Source organism: Hyla sarda, chromosome 3 (assembly GCF_029499605.1).
Source record: "Hyla sarda isolate aHylSar1 chromosome 3, aHylSar1.hap1, whole genome shotgun sequence".
Classification (NCBI taxonomy): domain Eukaryota; kingdom Metazoa; phylum Chordata; class Amphibia; order Anura; family Hylidae; genus Hyla; species Hyla sarda.
In genome coordinates this window covers 82787135-82814440 of record NC_079191.1, presented here as the reverse complement: position 1 = coordinate 82814440, position 27306 = coordinate 82787135, and the positions used below count along the sequence as shown (strand labels likewise).

Genomic DNA, 27306 nt, shown 5'->3' with positions numbered 1-27306 from the left:
CTAGAAAGGACTACGTTTTTTTTGTTAACATGTAGTGCCTAGAGGGTATTCCCCACCCAGCAGAGCAAAAGCCCAGAGTAAGCCAGCTCAAAACCTGCAGGCTTTTTTTTAACCCCTTAAGGATGCAGGGTTTTTCCGTTTTTGCATTTTCATTTTTTCCTCATCACCTTCTAAAAATCATAACGCTTTCAATTTTGCAAATGAAATTCCATATTATGGCTTATTTCTTGTGCCACCAATTCTACTTTGCAGTGACATCAGTCATTTCACCCAAAAAAATCCACGGCGAAACGGAAAAAAAAATTCATTGTGCTACAAAATTTAAGAAAACATTTCATTTTGTAACTTTTGGGGGCTTCCGTTTCTACGCAGTTCATTTTTCGGTAAAAATAACACCTTATCTTTAGTCTGTAAGTCCATACGGTTAAAATGATACCCTTCTCATATAGGTTGGATATTGTCGTACTTCGGAAAAAAAATCATAACTACATGCAGGAAAATTGATATGTTAAAAATTCTCATCTTCTAACCCCTATAACTTTTAAATTTTTCTGCGTATGGGCCGGTATGAAGGCTCATTTTTTTGCGCCGTGTTCTGAAGATTTTATCGGTACCATTTTTGTATTGATTGGACGTTTTTATTCATTTTTTCATGACATAAAAAGTGACCAAAAAGACACTATTTTGGACTTTGGAATTTTTTTGCGCGTACGCCATTGACTGTGCAATTTAATTAACTATATATTTTTATAGTTCGGCCATTTCCGCACGTGACAATACCACATATGTTTATTATTATTTACGCAGTTTTTTTTTAATGGGAAAAGGGGGGTAATTCAAACTTTTATTAGGGAAGGGGTTAAATGACCTTTGTTAACTTTTTTTAAACTTTTTTTTTGCAGTGTTATAGCTCCCATAGGGACCTATAACACTGCACACACTGATCTCCTATGCTGATCCCTGCAAAGCCATAGCTTTGCACGGATCAGTGAGATAGGGGCTTGATTGCTCAAGCCTGTAGCTCAGGCTTGGAGCAATCAAGCAACGATCGGATGCCGCGGAGTCAGGTAAGGAGACCTCTGCCTGCGTCCCAGCTGATCGGAACATCGTGATTTTATCGCGATGTCCCAATCAGCCTGACTGAGCTGCCGGGAAGCGTTTACTTTTTTCAACTTAGATCGCCGCGCCTGAAGGGTTAACAGCGCGCGGCACAACGATCGGTGCCGCACACTGTTAGCCCAGGGTCCCGGCTATGATTAGCAGCCGGGACCGACCCGGTGTGATGCGGGGTCACGGCGTGATCCCGTTTTAAACACCGCAACCGGGCGTAGAGCGTACGCCCTACGTCCTTAAGGAGTTAAAGGGGTATTCCAGGCAAAAACTTTTTTTTATATATATCAACTGGCTCCGGAAAGTTAAACAGATTTGTAAATTACTTCTATTAAAAAAAATCTTAATCCTTCCAATAGTTATTAGCTTCTGAAGTTTTCTGTCTAACTGGTCAATGATGATGTCACGTCCCGGGACCTGTGCATGATGGGAGAATATCCCCAAAGGAACTGCACAGCTCCCGGGATGTGAGTCATCAGAGAGCAGTTAGACAGAAAACAACAACTCAACTTCAGAAGCTAATAACTATTGGAAGGATTAAGATTTTTTAATAGAAGTAATTTACAAATCTATGAAGAAAGCAGGTAGATGCCAGCGATTAAGAAACTTCACCTTTATTGGAACCACGTAAAATCATCGACATGGAGAGAATTCAGTAAGACAAACATTTAAAATTCCAGGAGTCAGCGCCAAACATGACGCGTTTCAGGTCATGTGACCTTTCATCAGATGCATGCATCTGATGAAAGGTCACATGACCTGAAACGCGTCATGTTTGGCGCTGACTCCTGGAGCTTTCTGTCCTTTAATCTTCAGTGGACAGGAGTGGATTGTCACAAAACATACAGTGTGTCACAAGGGGGGGTGAAATGAACATTTCATTTTCAAATCTGGTCACCCTGTTCTTATATGCTTACCTACATATATTTCCTTCCTACAGTCATCAATCAGATTGCTTCTTTCATTTTTCAGAGGTCTTTTCAAATATCAAAGAAGAAATATGATTGGTTGCTATGGGCAACTCAGCAACTTTTCCTCTGAACAGGTTTTGATAAATCTCCCCCCATGGAGTCTAGCTCTAAAAGCTGTAATAGAATGTTTACGGGAGCAGGCGGGATTGGATACATGTGTTGCAGGAGCGGGCAGGATTGGATACACGTGTTGCGGGAGCAGGCGAGATTGGATACTCATTTTGCGGGAGCGGGCGGTAATGGTCAGAAATGAGGCGGGGTGGGATTAAGAAAACAGTCCCTCGCAGACATGTCTAAGAAAGTAGTCTTTTAAAAAGAAGTTGAACTTGTGCAGATTAAAAGCTTCGTGTAAGACTGGTTAAAGCCTGTACAAGCAGTGAGTCTTTTGAAGCGATATTATTCACCTATCATTTGTAGAGGGTTTTTGACACTGAAAAAAATTGGGTGTTTTTTGTATAAGATAAATTGTATGATATTCTACCTATAGTAATTGCATATAAAGCATTATATGTGAAACATTGACCGCTGGAATGAGGGAGCACCACAAAGCACACGAGAAGTGTCTCTTTGAATGAAATTATTTGTACAAGACTATTATAATTCCCTTGGGCACATCCTGGTGATAGTATCCTGGTCTATGGCATTTTAGGTTGCCCTTGATATTAGTGAGGTGCAGATAAAGCAATGACACCATAACTCCAGGGTGTTGCATTGCAAAATGTTAAATCTTCTGTACGTGAAAACCTTTTCCATAGAAAGGAGGCACAAAAGCTTGATACGTTTTTAACGTGGCAATTACAGGTGGTTACTGGTAGTTGGAGAGTTAACCTGTGCAGTGTGTGAGTGTTGAGTTTAGCGCTACCTTCTAGCTCTATCCTGCTCTGAGGGATGGTCACACGAGTTGGCTTCTGGTGGATTGACTTGATTGGGGCTGTGGTGCACTTGAGCTGCAGTGTCCTATTGGAGGAAACAGGTCTAGACAAAGACGTACCAAACTAAGAGTTGACCATTGTAGAAGTGGATCCTTTAGTTGTGTGTTGCATGTATGTGTGATCTGAATGGTTGTGCTGTACTCAAACATAAAAATAGTGGGACAGTGCATTTGTTATCTGTACTGAGGAAAGGCAACAACCCTGGAACAGTTGTTTGCCTTTTGAAGGACATTCTTGTTTGGTGGATAATGCCTAGGTTTTCAGTGCCCCTTATGCATAGAACATTGTCTTCCATGGAAGCTACCTCGAATAGGTGGCACTTGAGAGCCAGCTTTCTTCCTTCTCTAGCAAAACCAATTAGCATTATTTTGACTGGCAATATTAATTATTTGCTTGGCAGTAGCTGCCTGGCACTAGTCAATAAACTTTAGTTTACTGTTCACCAATACCTGGAGTCTTTTTCAGTGTCAGTTCAGCCCAGTGATTTACTATTTAGTACATAATTGCACATTTTGTTTCCTTGACCCAGGTTAACCCCTTAAGGACCCATGACGTATTCATACATTTCCGCACCCTGGGCTTTAAGGACCCATGATGCATGATTACGTCATGGCGATTTCCAGTCCCTGCCGCGCGCCGTGCAGAGATCAGAAGCGGATGCCTGCTGAAATGCTTCAGCAGGCATCCAGGGCAAACGCCTAGGGGGGCCATGTCGGCGATCGTCGCAAATCGCAAGGGAAATCGCCCCTGCGATCTGCGGCGATACCGGGCTGATCGGGTCTCTGGGTAATTTTGCATGATCCCGGTTGTCACAGACAGCCAGGACCATGCTGGAGGCTAGGAGCGAGGTGGCAAGCCTGCCACCTCCTCCTATCCCCTGCGATCCTTCGGTTAGCTAACCAACCAATCGCAGGGGGGGGGGGGGGGTTACTTCCTCCCGCTCTGCCCGGCCCCTGGAAGTCCGGAGAGGATGGTAGGAAGACCGGAGGACGCGGCGGGGGACGGGGGAGTGCTGGGGCCCGGCCCCGGTACTTACCCCGCCCCTGAAGACCCGGATCCCGGCGGCAGAGGCGACAGGTGAGTTCCTCTTCAGCCGCGGTTGGGCCCTTTACCGCAATGCACATCGCCGTAAAGCGACATGCATTGCTGTAGTGGGACCCTATATACTACAACTCCCAGCATGCCCAGAAAGCCCTTGGCGTCTGGGCATGCTGAGAGTTGCAGTTTTGCAACATCTGGAGGTCCGCAGTTTTGGGACCACTGTGCCCTTCCAGATGTTGCAAAATGACATCCTCAGCATGCCCTTACTGTCCGGGCATGCTGGGAGTTGTAGTTCTGTAACATCTGGCCCTTCAGATGTTGTAGAACTACAACTCCCAGCATGCCTGGACAGTTTTGACATACTGGGAGTTGTAGTTTTCCAACATCTGGAAGGGCACAGATTGGGAACCACTGTATTAGTGGTCTGCAAACTGTAGTCCTCCAGATGTTGCAAAACTATAACTCCAAGCATGCTGGGAGTTGTAGTTCGGCAACATCTGGCTATAAAGATGTTGCCGAACTACTACTTCCAGCATGCCTGAGTGTTTGGGAGTAGTGGTTTTGCAACAACTGGAGGCACACTGGTTGGGAAACATTGTCTGTTTCCTAACTCAGTGTTTCCCAACCCGTGTGCCTCCAGCTGTTGCAAAACTATAACTACCAGCATGCACTGATAGACTGTGCATGCTGGGAGCTGTAGTTTTGCAACAGCTGTAGATTCCCCCCCCCCCCCCTGTGAATGTACAGGGTACATTCACATGGGCAGGGGCTTACAGTGAGTATCAGGCTGCAAGTTTGCGATGCAGCAAATTTTGAACGGCAGCTCAAACTCGCAGCGGGAAACTCGCTCTAATCCCCCGCCCGTGTGACTGTACCCTAAAAACACTACACTACCACAAAATAAAATAAAAAGTTAAAAACACTACATATACACATACCCCTACACAGCCCCCCTCCCCTCCCCAATAAAAATTAAAAACGTCTTGTGCACCACTGTTTTCAAAATGGAGCCTCCGGCTGTTGCAAAATAACAACTCCCAGTATTGCCGGACAGACGTTGACTGTCCAAGCATGCTGGGAGTTTTGCAGCAGCTGGAGGCACCCTGTTTGGGAATCACTGGCGTAGAATACCCCTATGTCCACCCCTATGCAAACCCCTAATTCGGGCCTCAAATGCACATGGTGCTCTCACTTCGGAGCCCTGTCGTATTTCAAGGCAACAGTTTAGGGCCACATATGGGGTATCGCCGTACTCGGGAGAAATTGCCTAACAAATTTTGTGGGGCTTTTTCTCCTTTCATCCCTTATATAAAGGTGAAGTTGGGGTCTACACCAGCATGTTGGTGTAAAAAAATAAATTTTTTACACTAACATGCTGGTATTGCCCTATACTTTTCATTTTGACAAGAGGTAAAAGGGGAAAAAGCCCCCCAAAATCTGTAATGCAATTTCTCCCGACTACGGATATACCCCATATGTGGGCGCAAAGTGCTCTGGGGGCGCACAACAAGTTCCAGAAGGAAGAGTGCACCATGTACATTTGAGGTTATTTGCATAGGGGTGGCTGATTGTTACAGCGGTTTTGACAAACGCAAAAAAAAAAAAAAAAAAAACACATGTGACCCCATTTCGGAAACTATACCCCTCACGGAATGTAATGAGGGGTGCAGTGAGAATTTACACCTCACTGGTGTCTGACAGATCTTTGGATCAGTGGGCTGTGCAAATTAAAAATTTTGTACAGCCCACTGTTCCAAAGATCTGACAGACACCAGTGGGGGGTAAATGCTCACTGTACCCCTTGTTACGTTCCTCAAGGGGTCTAGTTTCCAAAATGGTATGCCATGTGGGGGTTATTTTGCTGTCCTGGCACCATAGGGGCTTCCTAAATGTGACATGCCCCCCGAGCAAAATTTGTTCTAGTTGGGTATAGTTTCCAAAATGGTATGCCATGTGGTATTTTTTTTTTTTTTTTTGCTGTTCTGGCACCATAGGGGCTTCCTAAATCCAACATGCCCCCCAAAAACCATTTCAGAAAAACGTACTCTCCAAAATCCCCTTGTCGCTCCTTCGCTTCTGAGCCCTCTACTGCGCCCGCCGAACACTTTACATAGACATATGAGGTATGTGCTTACTCGAGAGAAATTGGGCTACAATATAAGTAAACATTTTCTCCTTTTACCGCTTGTAAAAATAAAAAAATTGGGTTTACAAGAACATGCGAGTGTAAAAAATGAAGATTGTGAATTTTCTCCTTCACTTTGCTGCTATCCCTGTGAAACACCTAAAGGGTTAAAACGCTGACTGAATGTCATTTTGAATACTTTGGGGGGGGGGTGCAGTTTTTATAATGGGGTCATTTGTGGGGTATTTCTAAGATGAAGACCCTTCAAATCCACTTCAAACCTGAACTGGTCCCTGAAAAATTGTGATTTTGGAAATTTTGTGAAAAATTGGAAAATTGCTGCTCAACTTTGAAGCCCTCTGGTGTTTTCCAAAAGTAAAAACACATCAATTTTATGATGCAAACATAAAGTGGACATATTGTATATGTGAATAAAAACATTTTTGGGGGGAATATCCATTTTCCTTACAAGCAAAGAGCTTCAAAGTTAGGAAAATGCAAAATTTTCTAATTTTTCATCAAATTTTGTGTTTTTTCACCAAGAAAGGATGCAAGTTACCAAAAATTTTTACCACTATGTTAAAGTAGAATATGTCACGAAAAAACAGTCTCGGAATCAGAATGATAACTAAAAGCATTCCAGAGTTATTAATGTTTAAAATGACAGTGGTCAGATGTGCAAAAAATGGAAGGGGTTTTAAGGTGTAAAATGGCTGGGTCCTTAAGGTGTTAATAACCTTACATTTATCTACATTAACATATACAAATGTTTACAGTACCTAATCATAGTTTTGCTATTAAACATAGTTTAGTATGAGTGTTGAGTATTGTTCTGATAATACTTTATCAGTATGACTTTATTGCAAGGTCTATGTTTTTTTTTAATCTAAATTTGTTTTGGAAGTAGATTCTAAGTATGAACAGCATCAAGTATGTGTCTTGTATAGGGGCTATTGATGCACTAATCTCTTACTTATTTTCACCAGTTTTTTTTGGTTTGTTTGTTTTTTTACCTTTTTTGGAGATATTATATTTAGTTTGATAAAGATGTCATTGAACTTTATGCTAGATGTTAAAATCCTAAGGAGCTCCTTCTAGTGGTGGCAGATAGAGAAAAAGGTGTTTTACTTGATCTATTGGGTACAATAAAAACTAAATGTGCCCCTAAAAATACTATAATTTATCATGGTCGTCCCTATTCTGTGTTTCTATTTATTTATATATTTTAAACGTTTCAAGGCTTTCCCTTGGGTAAAGATATTTCTTCCATGGAAGCCACTTGTGAGACAGCTTCTTCTCGAGGCAAAATCATTTTGATTTTTTATTTTTTTTGCCTTTTGCCAAATCCAATAAAACGCTCTTATATTTAAAATGTTTTTACTGATCACGTCAACTGCGGCATGGTCAGGGCTCAGGTGGATCATCGAACCACCCGCAGCATAATTAAGGGTTCAGTGAGTCAAGATGGCTGACGAAAGTCCCCTCACCTGCCTTCTTGCAGCTCTGGAGATCTTCTCCTCTGGTCTGCCTTCTAGCAGACTAGAGAAGTAGATCTCTGATATTACTGATCTGTGCTATGCCTATGCATAGCCATAATTAGTATAAGCAATCTAATGATTGCTAAAGATAGTCCCCTAGGAGGACAAACAAAGTTGTTAGTTAGGGGGGAAAAAAGAGCCTTCATACAGACTGAAAAACTATTTTTTGTTTTGTTTTTTAACCCCTTAAGTGGGCACTCTCATTAAAACTAATTTTTGCTATTGCACTCCTTATGGTAAATAAAAAATATTTTTAATATACTTTGTTTAAAAAAAATGAAGTTTTCTATCTTTTATTTGTGCTTAAAAAAGCTCAAGAGCACATTTTCCTCCATCTTATATACAGACTTAGGACCGAAGCCCAAACACAGGAAGTGCAGCCTGGAGTGCTCAGGGGGTGAACAACCAACAGAATATGGCAGTTAAGTGTGAGAGGAGCTATGATTGGATGAGGCTGGACACGCCCCCCATAGCACTCCAGGCGGCACTTCCTGTGTTTGGACCTCGGTCCTTAGTCTGTATATAAGATGGGGGAAAATGTGCTCTTGGGCTTTTTTAAGCACAAATAAAACATAGAAAACTTTTTTTTTAAACAAAGTATATTAGAAATATTTTTTATTTACCATAAGGAGTGAAATAGCAAAAAATTATTTTAATGAGAGTTACCCTTTAAGGACGCAGCCCTTTTTGCAATTCAAACCACTGTCACTTTATGCATTAACAACTCTGGGATGCTTTTACCTTTCATTCTGATTCCGAGAAAGTTTTTTCATGACATATTCCACTTTAACATAGTGGTAAATTTTTGTCAGGACTTGCATCCTTTCTTAGTGAAAAATCCCCAAATTTCATTTTTCTAACTTTGAAACTCTCTGCTTGTAAGGAAAAAGGATATTCCAAATAAATTAGATATTGATTCACAAATACAATATGTCTACTTTATGTTGACATCATAAAGTTGACATGTTTTTACTTTTTGAAGACATTAGAGGGCTTCAAAGTATTCACGAAAGTTTTCACGAAAATTTCTAAATCTGAATTTTTTAGGGACAAGTTAAGTTTGATGAGGATATGAGGTGCCTTTCTGTGAGAAATACCCTATAAATGACCCCATTATACAAACTACACCCCTCAAAGTATTCAAAATGACATTCAGCAAGTTTGTTAACCCTTTAGGTGTTTCACAATATGAAAATTGCAATTTTAATACTGATATGCCTATTATATTCCCAAAATGAGGACCCTGAGTATAGTCAAAAGTAAAAAATGATGCCCGTCCCAAACCCTATGCTCTGAATCATCATTCTGGGAATGTGATGTGTGTGGCTGTGCCTATTCTGTTACCTCAAATGCGCACCCCGCTCAGGTGGGGAGAGAGTGCTGCGCATTTGAGGCAGCTGCAAACCCCCAATGCTGTTAACTCTGTCCCATGACCCATTTTTGGGGGGGAAAATATGGGGGTATTGGTAAAGAGGTTTTGGGGGTTTTTTTCGGGAGGGGGGTGTTTTGGTTTTAAATTTGGAAGACAATGGCCCTAATTTACTATTGCAAACCTGACATGTTTTGCCAGGTTGTGCGCCAGATTCTGTCGCATTGTGGCAGAAATTCTGTCTTCGCCAGATTTTGCACCAGAATTGAAAAAACCCCAACTAACTCTCCATTTTGCTAAGAAAACCCCATAAAAGGGGTGTGGCCACTTATTTACTAAGGTTTTCACATAAAATGTGTTGGATTTCATCTGAGGAAAACCAGACAGATCAGAGCATGTGTAAAAAAAAAAAAAAAAGCTAAGTGTAGGGAAAGGGTAAAATGTAGGGAAACCTTAGTAAATACCGTGGAAAATAAATTGTAGGGAATTAAAACCAACAAAGAACCCTACACTCCACTCTTAGTAAATGAGGGCCAATGTACTCTGGACTGGTACATTGGAGTCGAATTCTGGGGAATGAAAATCAGGTGAAAGAATTAAAATGTAGTACTCCCTGAAAGTGTGATACTCACTGAAATAATCCTTAATGCAGAGGCTCAGATGATCGGGTCAAGTGTCATACTGAGTGGTGGTGTCCTTCCGAATCCCCCTCTTGCGACACACTCTGCATTTTTTTCTGGTATCGTCCCTTCTTTCCAATGTGGGGGACCTCACCTGGAAAGTGTTGGCCAGGGACGTTCCGGGGGCCCACAGTTCCAGAGGTGCTCTCACCCACTCTTTGGCGGTCACCAAAGATGAGGGCCTTTAGAACTTCCTCTTGAAACTGCAGTAATGTCCCTGTGTTGCCAGCGTACTGGCACAGTACAAAAAAGAGTTATACATGGCAACCTGTACCATGTAGACCGCAACTTTTTTGTACCATACCCGTGTTTTCCGATTGCCATTATATGGCTTGGGGACTTGATCATAAAAATCAACCCATATACCGATTGTAGTCCACAGGGACAGGGGTGCTGCCGTTCCCATGAGTTGTCCTTATACCTGACCAGCAACAGGTTTTCATGGGTAAGGGCACGGGACTCACCCCAGGGGATAGGAATTTGGAGGGAGTAGGAAGGAAGGCCTTTGATTCTTCCGGACTGTCCCACAAGTGAGCGTTGATCTGGCAGTGAGGGATGTGAAGAGAGGGATACTAGTATAAAAGTTGTCCACGTAAAGGTGGTAACCTTTATCTAGCAATGGCCCCAAACGATTTACCCGCTAACACCCAGGGTCGGGGACATTCTGGGGGTTCAATACGGGAATCTCGTCCCTCATACACCATAAACTTGCAAGTGTACCCTGAGGTACTCTCGCAAAGTTTATACATCTTCACGCCATACCGCGCTCGCTTGGTAGGGATGTATTGCCGGAAGCTGAGTCTCCCCTTAAAGCTGATGAGAGACTCATCAATAGCGACCTCCTTTCCAGGGACATAGGCCTCCCAAAATATGGCCCTGAGGGGGGACATGCTGCATTATCAGCATAATGCAAACATTTCTGAATGGCCTCAAACCGGGGACGTGCCATGGTAAAGGACGTCCCCACTCCAATATTGCCTGACACTGGGTTTTTTGACCAGGCCCATATGCAGCACAAGGCCCCAAAATGTCCTCATTTCGGCTGCATCGATTGGGAACCAGCCATTGGGCCTAGCCAAAAGTGAGCCGGATTTGCGGCGATGAACTGTTGGGCGTACAGGTTCGTCGGGTCAACCATCAGATTGAGAAAGTAGTCACTGAAAAAAAACTGAAATAGCCCATTTCAGTAAACCAGACTATGTCAATTTTGATTCCTGTGTCGCCAACAAACTCAGGAATCATGGGCTTGTGGTCCGCTGGCTCAGTCCAGACAAGTTTTCTGGTATGGGGCACCAGTGAACTCGGCTAGGGAGCTTGACTAGCATGAGCGCCAGGGGGTCAGGAGCAGAGGAGGTTTGCAGTCCCGATGGCTGTGGTGGCTCATGATCAGAACTAGATGAGGAGGAGGACGAGGCGCTTTCAATGTCGGAGGCAAGTATTGCATATGCCTCCTCCGCTGAAAATGCCCTGCGGGCCATTTCCCTACTCTAATGGTGGGGGGTTGAAGTGTATATGTGGGGGGGAAAAACTGCTGTGTGTGGTGTGGTGCGATGCTACCTCCCTAACGCGCCGTAACCTAACTAACTAAACCCGCCCTAACAGAAACAATATATAAACTAAAAACTGACTCAGTGTACCTAATCAGTGGTGTGCGCATTGATTAGCGCTTGGTGGCGGCAGGGATGCGCAGAAGTCAGTGGGGGGTCTGGCCACTCAGCCCAGAACAGTGGCTGGTGGCACATTCACATACCCTCACACAAAATACCAGAAAAATAAAATAATAAAACGCTTTACCCCGAAAAAATGCACCCGCCTGAACCCAAAATAAAACGCTGATCAGTAATAAATCACTGACAGCGGTGGGGCAGGCCGCACACAGAAGTATGGTCTGTCCACACAGCACAGGCCTGCTACTGGTGGCAAGGACCGCCTATAAGTGCAAAAAATAAAAATGCTGCTATAACCCGAAAAAGAGGCTGCACCACAAAAAAAAAAACGCTGATCAGTACTACGGGACTGATCAGCGGTGGGTAGGCTTTAGCTAACGGTGGCGGACTGCTCTTTTATAGCTAAGATGGCCCGGCCACAAGTTTAGCAAAAAATAAATAAAAAAAATGGTTTGTGCACCAAAAAAAAACTCTGCAGCGACCCAGTAGGGCCGAGGTCATGCAGCTTAAGGTGCTACGGAACCGCGGACACCTACGGATGGTACGCTGAAATTTTTTACTGTCCCTACCTAATCTGATGCTTATCCTGACTGCTTTCTGTGCCAAGGGGCCACAGAAAGGGGGCACTTTTTTTTTTACTTTTCTTCTTCTGAGGGGTGAGATGGCAGCATTGGGCTCTGTCCTGCACACCAGATGTCACAGAAATGGTGGGCAGAATGGAGCAACATGCTCCTACACCCACCTCCCCATACTGCTGTGATTGGTGCGGTCACTACGGCCACCCAATCACAGTTGTACTGGGGTGTGGCAACAGGGCTGCTCCCAGTACTGTACAGATGATGATTGATGCAGTATGTTATCATCATCCTTATCTGGGTCATGGGGTCAGATGTGAGCCATGTGAACCGGAAGCGCCGCAGACCGCCGGTGAGTATTTACCAGCGATATGAGGGGCCCGGCAAGCGGTGGGAACCGGAATTGACGAAAATCACCGATCTCAATTGACCGGCGATTTCCGGCGATCGCCAACATGGGGGGGGGGGGGGGGGGGGTCTCAGGCCCCCCTTGGCGATGTGCAGGGATGCCTGCTGAATGATTTCAGAAGTCATCCCGGTCCGGTCCCCGTGCGACTAGCGGCGGCGACAGGATTTCCCACGACATACCCATACGCCCTACGTCCTTAAGGACTCAGGATGCATGCATATGCCCTGCGTCCTAAAGAGGTTAAGTAGTACCATAATTGCAAAGCATGTAAACATAGGTATTATTTTAATTGTATTGACCCATCGAATAAAGAGAACATGTTCGTTTTACCGTAAAGTGAAATGCGTAAAAACTAAACTCCCCAAAATTAGCAAAATTGCGGTGTACACAGTACAATTGGTCGTGCAAACAAAAAAAAAAGCCCTCATATGGGTCTGTGGAGGAAAGAACGAAAATGCAAAAACTAAGCTGGCTATGTTTTTTAATTTTTACACTTTTGATTTTTTTCTCACTTTGGTATTTTTTTTTTTTTTTTTTACGTATATGCTATTGTCCGTGCAGTTTAATTAATGTTATATTTTTATAGTTCGAACATTTATGCACGCAGGGATACCACACGTGTATATGTTTTTTGTTTTTACAGTTTTTTTTATGGGAAAAGGGGGATGATTGAAACTTTTATTGGGGAAGCAGTTAGTTGACATTAAAGATTTAATTTTTTACACTATTCACAGTGTAAATACATAGCATAGCATTGATCAGTGTTATCGGTGCTCCATTGCTCCAGCCTGCCATGGATCACCATTCGGACGGTGAGGAGGCAGGTAAAGACCCTCCCGCCATCCTCTCAACTGATCAGGACATAGCCTGCATCCCAGTGGTAATCCAGTACTTAACAACTTACCCCGTTCTACAGTGCTTGGTGCACAAAGCGGTGGTCGACACGCCCCCTCCATGCATCTCTATAGGAGAACCGGAGATTCACAAGAGCGGTATCTCTGGCTAACCCATAGAGATGCATGAAGGGAGCGTGTCAGCCACCACTTCATGCATGTAGCGGTGCCTGCTCAGTGCATGAGGAGAGCCTGGAGCGCCAGGCAGGATATTCTGTGGCTAGGTGATAAAATGTAAGGTACCTCTTTAAGGCAAAAATGGGCTGTGTCCTTAAGGGCTTAGTGCACACACAGAAATACCTAAGGGGAGATTTCTCAAAACCTGTGCCTAGGAAAAGTTGCCCAGGTGCAAACCAATCAGATTGCATATTTTATTTGTCAGAGGCTTTATTAAAAATTTAAAAAAGCAATCTGATTAGTTGCTATGGTCAAATGGTAAATTTCTACTCACTCACGGGCCAGTCGAAGTGCTTGTGCAGCACGAAACAGCATCGTCGCCCGTCCATTTCTGTTCTGTGTGCACCAATGTTATGTCGTTAGGTGAATAAAGAAGAATCTTAGACTTCAATGGTGAGTGCCCTGCATCTCTTTCTTTAAGTGGAATATATTGGATTTTAATAAAACTCCCCCCTATTGTGTTTTTGAACCATAATGGATGTAGTTGCTAAAATACGCTTTATTTACAGGTGTCCTGAGCATTTGTCATCCCCAGCATATGCAGCCATTGACTATGTTAATTGGAAGAATACCGGGATATCACAGAAGATTATGGAAAAGCCACTTGAAGAACTGGCAAAGTTTCAAGCAAGCCCATCTAAAGGGAAAAGTATAGAGAGATCTTGCTGGCCTCAAAGACATATATTTTTCCTAAAAACCCATAAAACAGCAAGTAGTACCATCATGAATATTCTCTTTCGATTTGGAGAATCGCATAACTTAACATTTGCACTACCATCTAATAACCGTACACAGTTCTTTTATTCAAACTATTTCAAGACTTACTTTGTGGAAGGCTTCAAGACAAAAATCCAACCTAAGTATGATATAATGTGTCACCACATGCGCTTCGACCTCACAGAGGTATGCTCTCTCAAAATCTATGGTAATGCTAGCAAATTCCACAGATGTCTTCTTTTGATAACTGGGAACTTCGTGATTTTCTTGTGTTACCACATCTACAACGTACCGTATGCAGTAGGATAGAAGTTTGTAAACTGACCTGGAAGCTAAGGCAAAACAGAGCAGGAAGTTTTTTTTTTCTGCAGACAGTATACTTAAATGGGCACTGTCAGGTTGTTGTACATCTTGGCAAAACAATAACCTTTCTAATATACATTCTAAAAAATCTCTCCTTTTTATGGAAATCATGGCTTATAAAAAGACCACTAGGGGTCCCCATACCACCCAGAACATAATCCTGTCTGTCTGCAGCATCATCTTGGTCCAAGCTGAAGCACAGGCATTGACAAAGTCCAGGCAGTGAGGGCGGGACTAACACTTATCTGTGCTCACTCCTGTCCTGTTTATCAGACTGCAGAGAGCATACGCTGGGAGCATGCACCGAGGCTCAGTGCCAATCTGAGCTTCATTGGAGGAAGACCTGTATTGTTGTCTTGCAGAATCCCACTAAAAGCATATATATATATATATATATATATATATATTTATATACATATATATATATATATATATATATATATATATAAAACATATAATACAATATAAAATACACAGATGCATAAGAGACGGGCACTATGTATATAACTAAACCTAGAAATAGAGTGTAAAAGCTCTTTGTTTACTTTTACACACTGTCCCCTAATGAAGTCTCACCATTGTATATATTGCAAAATGCATGCAAGCTTCGGTAATCCTCCTCTCTGTAACATGTGCAGCATGAAAACAGAGAGGTGAGAGTTACAGAGCAGCCTGCAGTGATTGGATAAGGAGACCCAGCAAAGCAGACTCAGGGAGGAAGTGACTGCATGGTGAGTGAGGGTGGGCTAAGTACTTGCCTCAGACATGCCCCTTTCCTCAGCAGTAGATGTCAAAATGAGTGAGCAGCAGAATGGAGGAATTCCTGAGCCCAATACAGAAGCTAGACACAGAAAAAAGACATGTAAGACATAAATAATCTGCATGACCTAGTAAGTTACATATCGCGATTTGACAGGTAAGCTTTAAGCCATGTTTACAGCTGATATTTTCAGCCATTAAAAAAGCATCTGAAAAAACTGGCATGAAAAAATAAAATAAACATTTTCTGCCAGTAACTGGCCACCAAAAGAGCATGTCAATTAATTGTACAAAGATAAGAATTATGGATGTAAAGCTAATGTATGTGTGAAATAACAGCATTTAACTATTGAGTTCATAGAGAGGGGGCCCACTGCTGGTTGGTCTGATTAAGTTTGCTACTGCTAAGAAACTGTACCAACACTCACAGACCAGAAGTGATGTTAATGCAGGTGTTGCCATTTTGCCAACTTTTCCTGTACAGATAAGTAACATGTAACATTAGTTACACCCTAAAAACTAGAATTTTAGGAGTAACTAGTGCATAGAAAGAGTAGGCACAAAAGCAAGACATAGTAATAGTGGCAGATGCAAAACTACTGTTTCCCCCAGTTACACCTATAGCATTCAACTGTGTTTGATTCTTATTGCATAAAGTCCTCAAAAAATATTTTAAAAAATCACCAAAGCAAAAAAAAAAAAAAAAAAATCAATACCCAACAAATCTGTATGGGGAAGAAAAAAACAGAGGGGGCGCCTCTTGTGATACCGTTTGGGCATATCAACCCACATGTGGGGTTACAAAGAAGCTGGAACCACTGCTAGGCCTGAGGTTGCAGGTGAGGTATAACCGTCTCCTGGAGAAAGGCAGGTAATAGTCGAACCTCTATGTGGCGCTCCTCATTTAGTGGATAAGTATAATGGACCAAATCCGGAGATGAATACGTTTAACCTCTTCAGGACACAGGGCGTATGCATACATACTGTATCCTGAGTCCTTAAGGACGTAGGGCGTATGGGTACGCCTGTGGGAATTCCGTTCCCCGCCGCTAGCCAACCAACTTTAACTAAAAGTCGTCAAACACCTGTGGGGTGTTAAGGCTCACTGTATCCCTTGTTACGAGGGGTATAGTTTCCAAAATTGTATGCCATGTTAGGTTTTTTTGCTGTTCTGGCACCATAGGGGCTTCCTAAATGTGACATGCCCCCAAAAACCATTTCAGCTAAATGTGACTCCTTCTCTTCTGAGCATTGTAGAGCGCCTGCAGTGTATTTAACGTCCACACATGGGTTAATACCATACTCAGAAGAGTGGCCCCCAAGGTCTCCCGATCTGACCCCCTTAGACTTTTATCTTTGGGGTCATCTGAAGGCAATTGTCTATGCTGTGAAGATACGAGATGTGCAGCACCTGAAACTACGGATACTGTAAGCCTGTGTTAGCATTTCTCCTGCGGTGTTGCTATCAGTGTGTGAAGAGTGGGAGAAGAGGGTTGCATTGACAATCCAACACAATGGGCAGCCCATTGAACACATTTTATAAGTGGTCAGAAACTTGTAAATAAATCATGAAAGAATAACGTTCCATTAAAACCAAGCACATCATTGTTTTTCTTGTGAAATTCCCAATAGGTTTGATGTCACATGACCCTCTTCCTATTGAAAAAACAAAAGTTGGATTAAAAATGGCTCGACTTCAAAATGGCCGCCATGGTCACCACCAATCTTGAAAAGTTTCCCCCCTCACATATACTAATGTGCCACGAACAGGAAGTTAATATCACCAACCATTCCCATTTTATTAAGGTGTATCCATATAAATGGCCCACCTTGTATATGTGAATCAATATATATATATATTTATTTGGAATATTCATTTTCCTTATAAGCAGAGTGTTTGAAAGTTAAAAAAAAATGCTAAACTTTAAAATTTTTCATAAAATTTTTGCATTTTTCTCCAAGAAATGATGCAAGTATCGACATAATTTTACCACTAACATAAAGTAGAATATATCACGAAAAAACTATCTCAGAATCAGAATGAAAAGTAAAAGCATCCCAGAATTATTAATGCCAACTATTAAAGTGACAGTGGTCAGATGTGCAAAAAAGGGCTTAAGGTGAAAAAGGGCTGAGTCCTTAAGGGGTTAAAAGCTTGGAGGTTTATTGCATATCAATAAAAACAATGCAAGATAAGATTACGCATTTCGTGGGAGCCACCCCCTTCTTCAGATCAGTGTGCAGACTGTACACTGACTCTGTAAATAGGTGCAAAAAAGGGCGCCAGGTACAGAATTCTGGGGTGGCGTGCAGGAGGTTGCGGGGGTTCCGCGATCAGATATCTTGTCCCCTATCCTTTGGATAGAGGTTAAGATGTCTAGGGGCAGAGTACCCCTTTAAAGCGTACTTGTCATAGGACACAAAAAAAAGTTAGAGGTTATTTAGTACCTACATTTTTATGTCTAGCACCTATAATTCACTCATTCTTCTTTCTGTCGCTCTCTTGTTTTGTCATTTTGTGGTTTGGAGGGGGGGGGGGGGGGGTGTCCTCACTCTGCATGACTCATCATCCTCCCTGAGCATGCAAAAACACATTGTGTCCAAATACAGTAAAAATACATAAACAGCATATACAAATGTACAAATTATAAAAGGTATATAGAACATAGCATGAGTCATGTAATATTGCTAAGAAATTCCTTGTTGTGACTTATTTCAATAGAGGCCGGTGTGATCAATAATAAGCTGCACAACCTGACCGCAGATGTAAACATACGGGGTCCAGATGTGAGCCGGAGTGACGTCAGGGGCGGCTGTTAGCGAATGAACAGCAGCGCTTGTAAGTGCGCATGCAGGTGCTGGGGAGCAGAAGGTTTCCCTGGTAACTGTAGAGGACAACTCTTGACATTTATGTGTAATTAGTGGGCAGCATTTACAGCAGGATAGTCCACACCTAAAGCTACCGGTTATGTCCGAGAGTATGGAGAGGTTGGATTGTAGTGATGTTGATTTAAGTTTGCTAGCAGTTATCATATTCTGCAGGGCTCGGGCCCTGCGGAATGTGAGAGAGGGTCTAGCCGGAAGAGTGCTCCTAAGATGAGGGTCTTGTAAGAGGACTGACCAATGTTTGGTTAGAGTTTTCCTGATGTCCTTGTGTTCCCTGCTGTAGGTGGTAATGAAGTTGGATGTACGTTCTGTGGTGTTGTTGATTTGTCCGGGGTTAAGAAGTATGCATGAGTGCTGACTGAGGGAGTGGGCTCTAGTATAGGAGGACTGCAACAGAGACCTGGGATAGCCTTTAGCATTAAACCGGGCCTTCAAGATGTTACTTTGAGAGATGAAGTCTCTGTCCCTGGTGCAGTTCCTCCTAATCCTCTTGAGCTGTCTGTAGGGCACATTAATCAGCCATTTTTTAAGTGCCCACTGTAAAAGCTAAGATAGCTAATGCTATCTACAGGTTTGAAATATGTCTTGGTGTGGAGTGAGTGACCATTATGTGAAACAAGTACATCTAGGAATTCTGAATTGTTGGTGTAGATAGATTGGGTGAAATGCATCGACCAGTCATTGGAATTCAGGTGTGTGATGAAGTTTTTCAAGCTGGACCTGTCACCCTTCCAGACAATGAAGATGTCATCTATGTAGCTCTTGTAAAAAATGCAGTTGAAGAATAGGTGGTGGGAATATACAAAGACTTTCTCGAATAGCCCCACAAAAAGGTTTGCAAAACTGGGGGCCACTTTGGACCCCATAGCAGTCCCGGTGTGCTGTATGTAAAGTTGGCCCATGAATTCAAAGTAATTATGCGTAAATATGAAACAGAGTACCTGTAAGATGAAGTCCACTTGAGCTGTAGGCATAGATGGATCGTTGGAGATGAAATGTGAGATGGCATTGATTCCTGCCTAATGTTTGATTACGGTATAAAGTGATGTTATGTCCATGGTGACGAGAAGGTATTCCAGTTTCCATTCCACTTTCAGGATGGATTTGATGAAGTCTGTGGTGTCTTTTAGGTATGATTTCAGGTTGGTGACATGTTTCTGCAAAAGTAGATCTATGTAGTGAGCGAGATTTGATGAAATGGAATTTATGCCAGAAATGATAGGTCGAACAGGGGGGTTAGTGGTACTCTTATGCATTTTCGGAAAGTAGTAAAACAGTGGGAGAGCAGGGTCTGTAATGAGAATGTAATTCCTTTCAGATTTGGATAGTACCCCCTGAGACACACCAAAATTAACCAGAGATGTAAGCACCTCCTGGAAGGCCTTGGTGGGGTTCTGTGGTATGGGTGAGCAGTAGGTGGTATCCAATTGAAGTATTTTCGCCTCAGTGATGTGGTCATCCCTGTTGAGAAGTACGGCTGGACGGATGGTAATGTGTTGGTTGTCAGATAGTGATTTGATGGCTGATCTTTCCGCAGCTGACAGGTTGTATTTAGAATTGTGACTCTTCTGAGTGGTTTTCTTAGTGAAGTCGTTAAAATTAGCTTGTACCAGTGCAGAAAATGCATCAATAAACCTGCCCTTTGCATGGAAGTGATAGAAGTTTTACCTGGGGTTCAGCCCGGTGGTAATAGGAGGTGGTACCAGGGCAGATGGTTCAGGGTCACCCTTGGTGGTGGTAGGGACATAATTGGATTCTTTAAGGCCAAAGAATCTTTTGATTGTAAGCTTCCGTATGAAGCTGTTCAGATCTAAAAGAAAGTTCAAAGTTAGTGGATTTAGACGTGGGGCATAAAGAGAGCCCCTTTTCCAGGACCCTCTGTTCAACCTCATCCAGTACATATTTGGAGAGATTGAAGATCTTCACTGTGTTTAGTTCTTTGGTTTTATCTTGAAATATTCTTTTAGTTTCTTTGCTCTCCTCGGTGCCGAGGGGAGGGGGTGTGGCGTTGTGCTATGTGGATTCGCTCCAGAGAGGGAAGTTATTTTTGGTTCACAAGTAACAGGGGGAGAACTAAAAAAAAAAATGTGGTGTTGTTGGTGGGAGAAGAATCTGATGCAGGCGAGTTATGTCTATTGCTGCCATCCGTCCCATGAGGGGTGCTGACTGGAGTAAAGAACTGATGTACAGAGAGACATCTGTAAGGGGTGTTTGAATTGGTAGCCATGGTCAATGAATCATCGAAAATGGTGTCTGAGTCAGTGCGGAATCTACCAGAGGGTAGAATGGGTTGTTGGTCAGACAGCTGCCCCATGAGGTTAAGCAGGTCCTGCATCAGGATGTCCTGGGTGGGAGGAGCAGTAGGAGAGATGGAAGCGGAGGGGATGGGCAGGGGAATAGTGGGTATATGATTGTCCTTGATGGCAGAGCACTGAACTATGGAGGACCTGGATGGGTCTGTAGCGGAAACCATGGGAGCAGTAGGGGCGGAATGTGATGTATGGACTGGTGCCCTGTTGGAGGGATGATGCATGCTAGAACTGGTGGAAGCAGTAGTGGTGGTAGGAACAGAGTTAGTAAGTTGGGTGGAAGTATGGCATTGTATGGTACTGGGGGGGGGGGGGGGGTTTGGGCGTATTCCCGTGGTGACTGGAGGCATTGAACGTTCTGGATTGCTGGCATTGCCTATCATTGTTAGTGTAGGGTTTATGTGCGCTATTAGAGGGGTGCCTCTGAGCAGTACCCTTTCAGGGTTGCCTGGGAACCTTTGGTTGTGTGGGACCTCCATTGGGAGGTGTAGTTGATCGTCAAAGTTGATCGCCGCGTCTAAAGTGAAAGTAAAAGCTTCCCCGCAGCTCAGTCGGGCTGATCGGGACCATCGCGGTAAAATCGTGATGTCCCCATCAGCAAGATGCAGCAGAAGGGTTCCTTACATGCCTCCTACGTGTCCGATGGGCGATTGATTGCTCCAAGCCTGAAATCCAGGCTTGAGCAATCAACCGCCGATAACACTGATCCCTGCCATTGAAAAAAATTTCCCTAATAAAAAAAAGATCCCTAATAAAATTTTGAATCACCCCCCTTTTCCCAATTAAAAAACTGTGTAAATAAAAAAAATAAAATAAAACATGTGGTATCACCGCGTGTGTAAATGTCCGAACTATAAAAATATATCATTAATTAAAGCACACAGTCGCAGGAAAAAAATTCCAAAGTCCAAAATAGCGTATTTTTGGTCACTTTTTGTACCATAAAAAAATTAACCCTCATACCGCTCCGTACATGGAGAAATAAAAAAGTTATAGGGGTCAGAATAGGAAAATTTTAAAACGTATAAATTTTCCTGCATGTAGGTATGATTTTTTTCAGAAGTAATACAAAATCAAACCTATATAAGTAGAGTATCATTTTAACCCTATGGACCTACAGAATAAAGATAAGGTGTCATTTTTACTGAAAATTTACTGCGTAGAAATAGAAGCCCCAAAAATTTACAAAATGGGTTTTTTGTTCCAATTTGTCGCACAATTATTATTTTTTTCTGTTTCGCTGTAGATTTTGGGGTAAAATGACTGATGTCATTACAAAGTAGAATTGGTGGAGCAAAAAATAAGCCATCATATGGATTTTTAGGTGCAAAATTGAAAGTGTTATATTTAGAAGGGGATGTGGAAAAAACGAAAATCCAAAAGCTGAAAAAACCTCCGTCCTTAAGGGGTTAAACTTGCATATCAACCCACATGCAGGGTTATAAACAAGCCGGAACTGCTGCTAGGCCTGAGGTTGCAGGTGAGGTCAAACAGTCTCCTGGAGAAAGGTAGGTAATAGTCGAACAAAAGAACCTATGTGGTGCTGCTGATTCCATGGATAAGTATAATGGACCAAATCCGGAGATGAATAGGTTTAAAAGCTTGGAGGTTTATTGCATATCAATAAAAACAATAAAACCAATGCAAGATAAGATTACGTGTTTCGGGGGAGCCACCCCCTTCTTCAGATCAGCGTGCAGACTGTAAAAACATTGACTCTATAAATAGGTGCAAAAAAGGGCGCCAGGTACAGGGCTACCCCTATTGAGCACATCACTAAGGATGTAAACCAGAGATACAAAACCCTAGGAAGACGTGAAAACTTTTGGATTCACACCCTCCATACCATGTGACCTGGGGGTCTGAATGAAATGATTGAGTGCAATCTATAATCCAGCTTCTACCCCCCACCCCCTTCAGCTCACCGCCATTCATTTCCACATATTGGGTACCATGTACATTACCATCATGCAGACAGTGTCTGCCCACTCCATATACTACATTACCTTATATCTGCATTTCCCAACACCCATCCCTCCAAATCCCCCCCTCAGTACCATTACACACCATGGATTCTACTCTTCATATCAATTATGAATTAATACCACTAATTGTTTCTACCTTTGCATCTAATTTTAGTCATACCTATCACACATTTTATATCCTTGTATTACCGTGCCTTATATATTACCCATTGTTATTGTGTATACATATGTGTATGTGTGTGTACATGCGCATATGTATCTTTATGTGTGTGCTTATGGTATCTATCATTTTATTAATAGTAGCCACCCATACAATCATATAATACTTCATAATATTATATTCCCACATCAAGTTTTTACTCTGTCCTACACATATGTATTGTCAATATAGACTATTCCAGTACTAAATTACTACTAATTACATACTTACACCACTATGATTCATGTCAACCTTTGTGTGTGCCGCCGCTCACTCCCGTTGCCGCACTGCTAGGGCCTTGATACTGTGTCTATACACCTTTTTTTTAACTTCCATTTATACTTAATGCATTGTTCCTCCATACACTACCTCCCCCCTTTCGATGCCCGATCCTCATTGTTTTCATCCGCAGCGCTGTCAGCGCTCCGTGATTACTGCTTTCGGATTGGCTGACCCAGTTACGTGATGACCGATCCATAGCGACGCTTCCGTGACTACGCTCCCTGGCGCCTGCATGCGCTGCAGTTCATTCGCCACGGCCGCCCCTAACGTCACGCCGGCTCACATCTGGACCCCGAATGTTTACATCTGCGGTCCGGATGTGCAGCTTATTATTGATCTACACTGGCCTCTATTTAAATAAGTCACAACAAGGAATTTCTTAGCAATAGTACATGACTCATGCTATGTTCTATATACCTTTTATGATTTGTACATTTGTATATGCTTTTTATGTATTTTTACTGTATTTGGACACAATGGGGGAGATTTATCAAAACCTGTGCAAAGGAAAAGTTGTCCAGTTGCCCATAGCAATCAGATCGCTTCTTTCATTTTGCAGAGGCCTTGTCAAAAATTAAAGAAGCGAGCTGACTGGTTGCTATGGGCAACTGGGCGACTTTTCCTTTTCACAGGTTTTGATAAATCTCCCCCAATGTGTTTTTGCATGGCTCCTCCCCCAATGTACCTGGTGCCCTTTTTTGCACCTATTTACAGAGTCAGTTTGTACAGTCTGCACACTGATCTGAAGAAGGGGGTGGCTCCCCCCGAAACGCGTAATCTTATCTTGCATTGGTTTTATTTTTTTTTGATATGCAATAAACCTCCAAGCTTTTAAACCTATTCATCTCCGGATTTGTTCCATTATACTTATCCACTAAATCAGCAGCGCCACAACAAATGGTATGATATGTTCCATAATGTTGAACACCAATTGAACTAGAATATGCACAGATATAACAAAAAAAATCTTTATTGGCGTAGAAAATGTACAAAAAGACACCAGATACACTGGAAAAATATGTATTAAACAAGACATACAAACCGTGGACCCTAGGGTATAACGATAATGAAAAGTGGATCGGCAGAGAACATAACCTAAAAATGCAGGGAAGCAGATAAACCCATACTGCTAGTAAGCTATGAAAAGGTAGCCAATGCACATATCAAATGTAAATGAATAAACATTCCATCTTTTTTTTTTTTTTTTTTTTTTAACACTTATTTGTTTTACAATTCTTCACAGGTGGAAAAGGTAATGCCCAAGGACACCTTTTACTTCACCATATTGCGGAATCCGGTCTCTCTCATGGAGTCAACATTTTCATATTATAGGTTTTACGACATCTTTATTAATGCTCTCAGCTTGGAAGATTACTTGACAAATCCTTACAAATATTACAAAAATAAATCTTCATACAGTAATTTTGGAAAAAACCTCATGGCCTTTGATTTTGGCCTTAATCCAGATGAGCCTGAAACTCCCAAACACTTTGAGCTGGCCCAGAAAACTATAGAAACCATGTTCAACTTGGTCCTGATCACGGAGTACTTTGACGAGTCATTAATTCTTTTGAAGGATGCCCTTTGCTGGGGTTTTGATGATATCTTGTCCTTTCCTCTAAATAGCAGGAACACCACCAGCAGAAACATTCTTTCTGAGGAAACTCAAGAGAAAATCAAAGCTTGGAACCAGTTAGACTGGCAGCTATATATTTACTTTAACAGGACCTTTTGGGAAAAGGTAGACAAATTTGGGCAAAACAGAATGCAGAGTGAGGTGAAAGAACTTCGGAGGAGGAGGGCAGAGCAATCTGAAATTTGTCTAGAAGGTCTAGTAGACCCAAAAGTAGTAAAAGATGACTCCATAAAACCATTTCAGGCTGGAGAAGATAAAATTCTTGGTTACAACCTGAAGTCAGGTCTCCAAAAGGATCAGGAGTTGTCATGTCGCCAGCTGATCACTCCAGAACTTCAGTATACAGCACTACTGTATAACATGCAAAATCAGAAAAATTAAATAAAAATATTACAGAATGCCAGTTCAGAAAGGTAAGGTCAGGGGCTAACACTAGAGATGAGCGAACTTACAGTAAATTCGATTCGTCACGAACTTCTTGGCTCGGCAGTTGATGACTTATCCTGTGTAAATTAGTTCAGCCTTCAGGTGCTCCGGTGGGCTGGAAAAGGTTGATACATTCCTAGGAAAGAGTCTCCTAGGACTGTATCCACCTTTTCCAGCCCACCGGAGCACCTGAAAGCTGAACTAATTTATGCAGGAAAAGTCATCAACTGCCGAGCCGAGAAGTTCGTGACAAATCGAATTTACTGTAAGTTCGCTCATCTCTAGCTAACACAACTCACAGGCTGTGGAAAGAAGCAAACAAAAAAAGAATGTGACATAAAAAGTTCAAATCGGGTGTCAAAAATTAAGTAAATGTCAAATATTCTGCAGCCACTGACCTTAACCGATTTTAAGACTGCTCTTAACGTTGTTGTTTTTTACCTACAGGGACTATTTTAGGCAAAAATTTAAATGGCGCCTCTAACCCCTCCTGCCCCACCCCAATTGGAAAACATGAGTAAAATTTTGTATACAGAAAATATGTGGCATAAAACCGTTCCAGTAAAGTGGACTATAAATATATAGCTATATAACAGTTACCAGAATCAAATAATAACCTCACATATTACCATCGTACCGTTACTTAACAAAACCTGCTGTCCTGAAACAAACATTATTTAAAGGCCAAATATGACACCACTTAGTGACTAAATACCCCAATACTTTTACTCCATAAAATCCAGTATATCAAAGCCACTATTATTAATAACACTACATATGAAACAAATACTGTAATATCGTCACATCCTGACAACATATAACCATTGCCCAATGATTGAATAGCACCAATACTGTTACTGAATAAAAACCAGTATACACAGAACAATATTGCCCCCATATAGTTACTTTAGTATGGGGATAATTACAGTCCAGTTACCTTCAGTGACTTACAGAAGACGTTTTCTCTGGTCAGAGTCATCCTCTTTTCTTTTCTTCTCCATCTGGCCGAGACTGCCCTGATCATTTTTTCTAGCCATAACTCATCTTTGTCATGTAGACATCTTAGGCTCCAATTTTGTCCTGACCACGTGTCCCAAATAGCAATTATGCTCCTTTTTGGTAGATAGTTCCCTCACCCTGAGTAAGTAGAGAGTTGTCCCCAAATAAATAAAAATTTCTAACCCCCTAGTAAGCAGTTGTCCCTCACTAAATAGATCACTGCCCCCTACTAGGTGGAGAAGTTGCTCATCTAGTAATTATTTGTTCCCTACTAGGTAGATAGGTAACCCCTTAGTAAGCAGTTCCCCCACTAGATAGTTGCTGTCTAGTAAGCTATTCTCCCCTATTATGTATATAGTTGCCTCCACTTATCCCCTATCCACATACTGTATGCTGGCCTGCTCACTAATAGCACTTAACCCCTATCCACAGAAAAAAGTTAAAAAAAAAAAATAAAAACTCAGGATAGAGATGAATTAATACACAATTAGTCTCTTATACCGCTTTAGGAAGACAGCCTAAGGGAAAAAAAAATAAACTAATTTTGTTAAAATAGTTTGCGATTTTTTTAATGCGGTACAATAATAGAAAAGTATGTAATCATTTGTATCATTTTAATAGTATTGATACACAGAAGAAAACATGTAATTCTTACCGTAAAGTGTACAGCATGAAAACAAAACCTTCCAAAATTTAATAAATTGCGGTTTTCTTTTCAATTTCCCCAAATAAATAATGTTTTTTTTTTGACTGCGCCGTACATTTTATGGTAAAATGAGTGATGTCAGTACAAAGTAAAATGGATGACGCAAAAAACAAGCCCTCATATGGGTCTGTGAATGGAATTATAAAAAGAGTTATGATTTTTAGAAGGTAAGGAGGAAAAACAAAAATGCAAAAATAAAATTGACCTGGTCCGTAAAGGGGTATTCCAGGAATTTTTTTTTATTTGACTATGCTACAGGGGCTGTAAAGTTAGTCAAGCAGATAGTTGGAAAATCCAGCTCCCGATAATGCAGTTAAAACTTAATGTTTATTCATCCAAAAATAAAAATTAAAAAGACAAAGCAGGGATGGGTAGTGACATGTCACTCTAAAATCTGAGTGAAACTCCGAAGTGTTTCGAGCATAAGCTCTTAGTCATGGCTTAGAGCTTATGCTCGAAACGCGTTGGCGTTTCACTCCGATTTTAAAGTGACATGTCACTACCTGTCCCTGCTATGTCTTTAAAAATTTTATTTTTGGATGAATAAACAAA

At 42.0% G+C, this 27306-nt stretch overlaps 1 protein-coding gene across 6 annotated transcripts in view; it reads left to right on the top strand.

Moving 5' to 3' along the window:
• The window catches only part of LOC130360580 (galactose-3-O-sulfotransferase 2-like), a 90098-nt gene extending 64988 nt beyond the window's left edge, over window positions 1–25110 (top strand). For all 6 annotated transcript variants that reach the window (XM_056563109.1, XM_056563104.1, XM_056563106.1 and 3 more), the window contains 2 exons: window positions 13997–14390; window positions 24231–25110. In XM_056563109.1, coding sequence (XP_056419084.1) covers window positions 13997–14390; window positions 24231–25004 — 1168 coding nt within the window. In that variant the 3' untranslated portion in view covers window positions 25005–25110. The remainder of the gene's footprint in view (window positions 1–13996; window positions 14391–24230) is intronic.
• Window positions 25111–27306: the final 2196 nt, after the last annotated feature.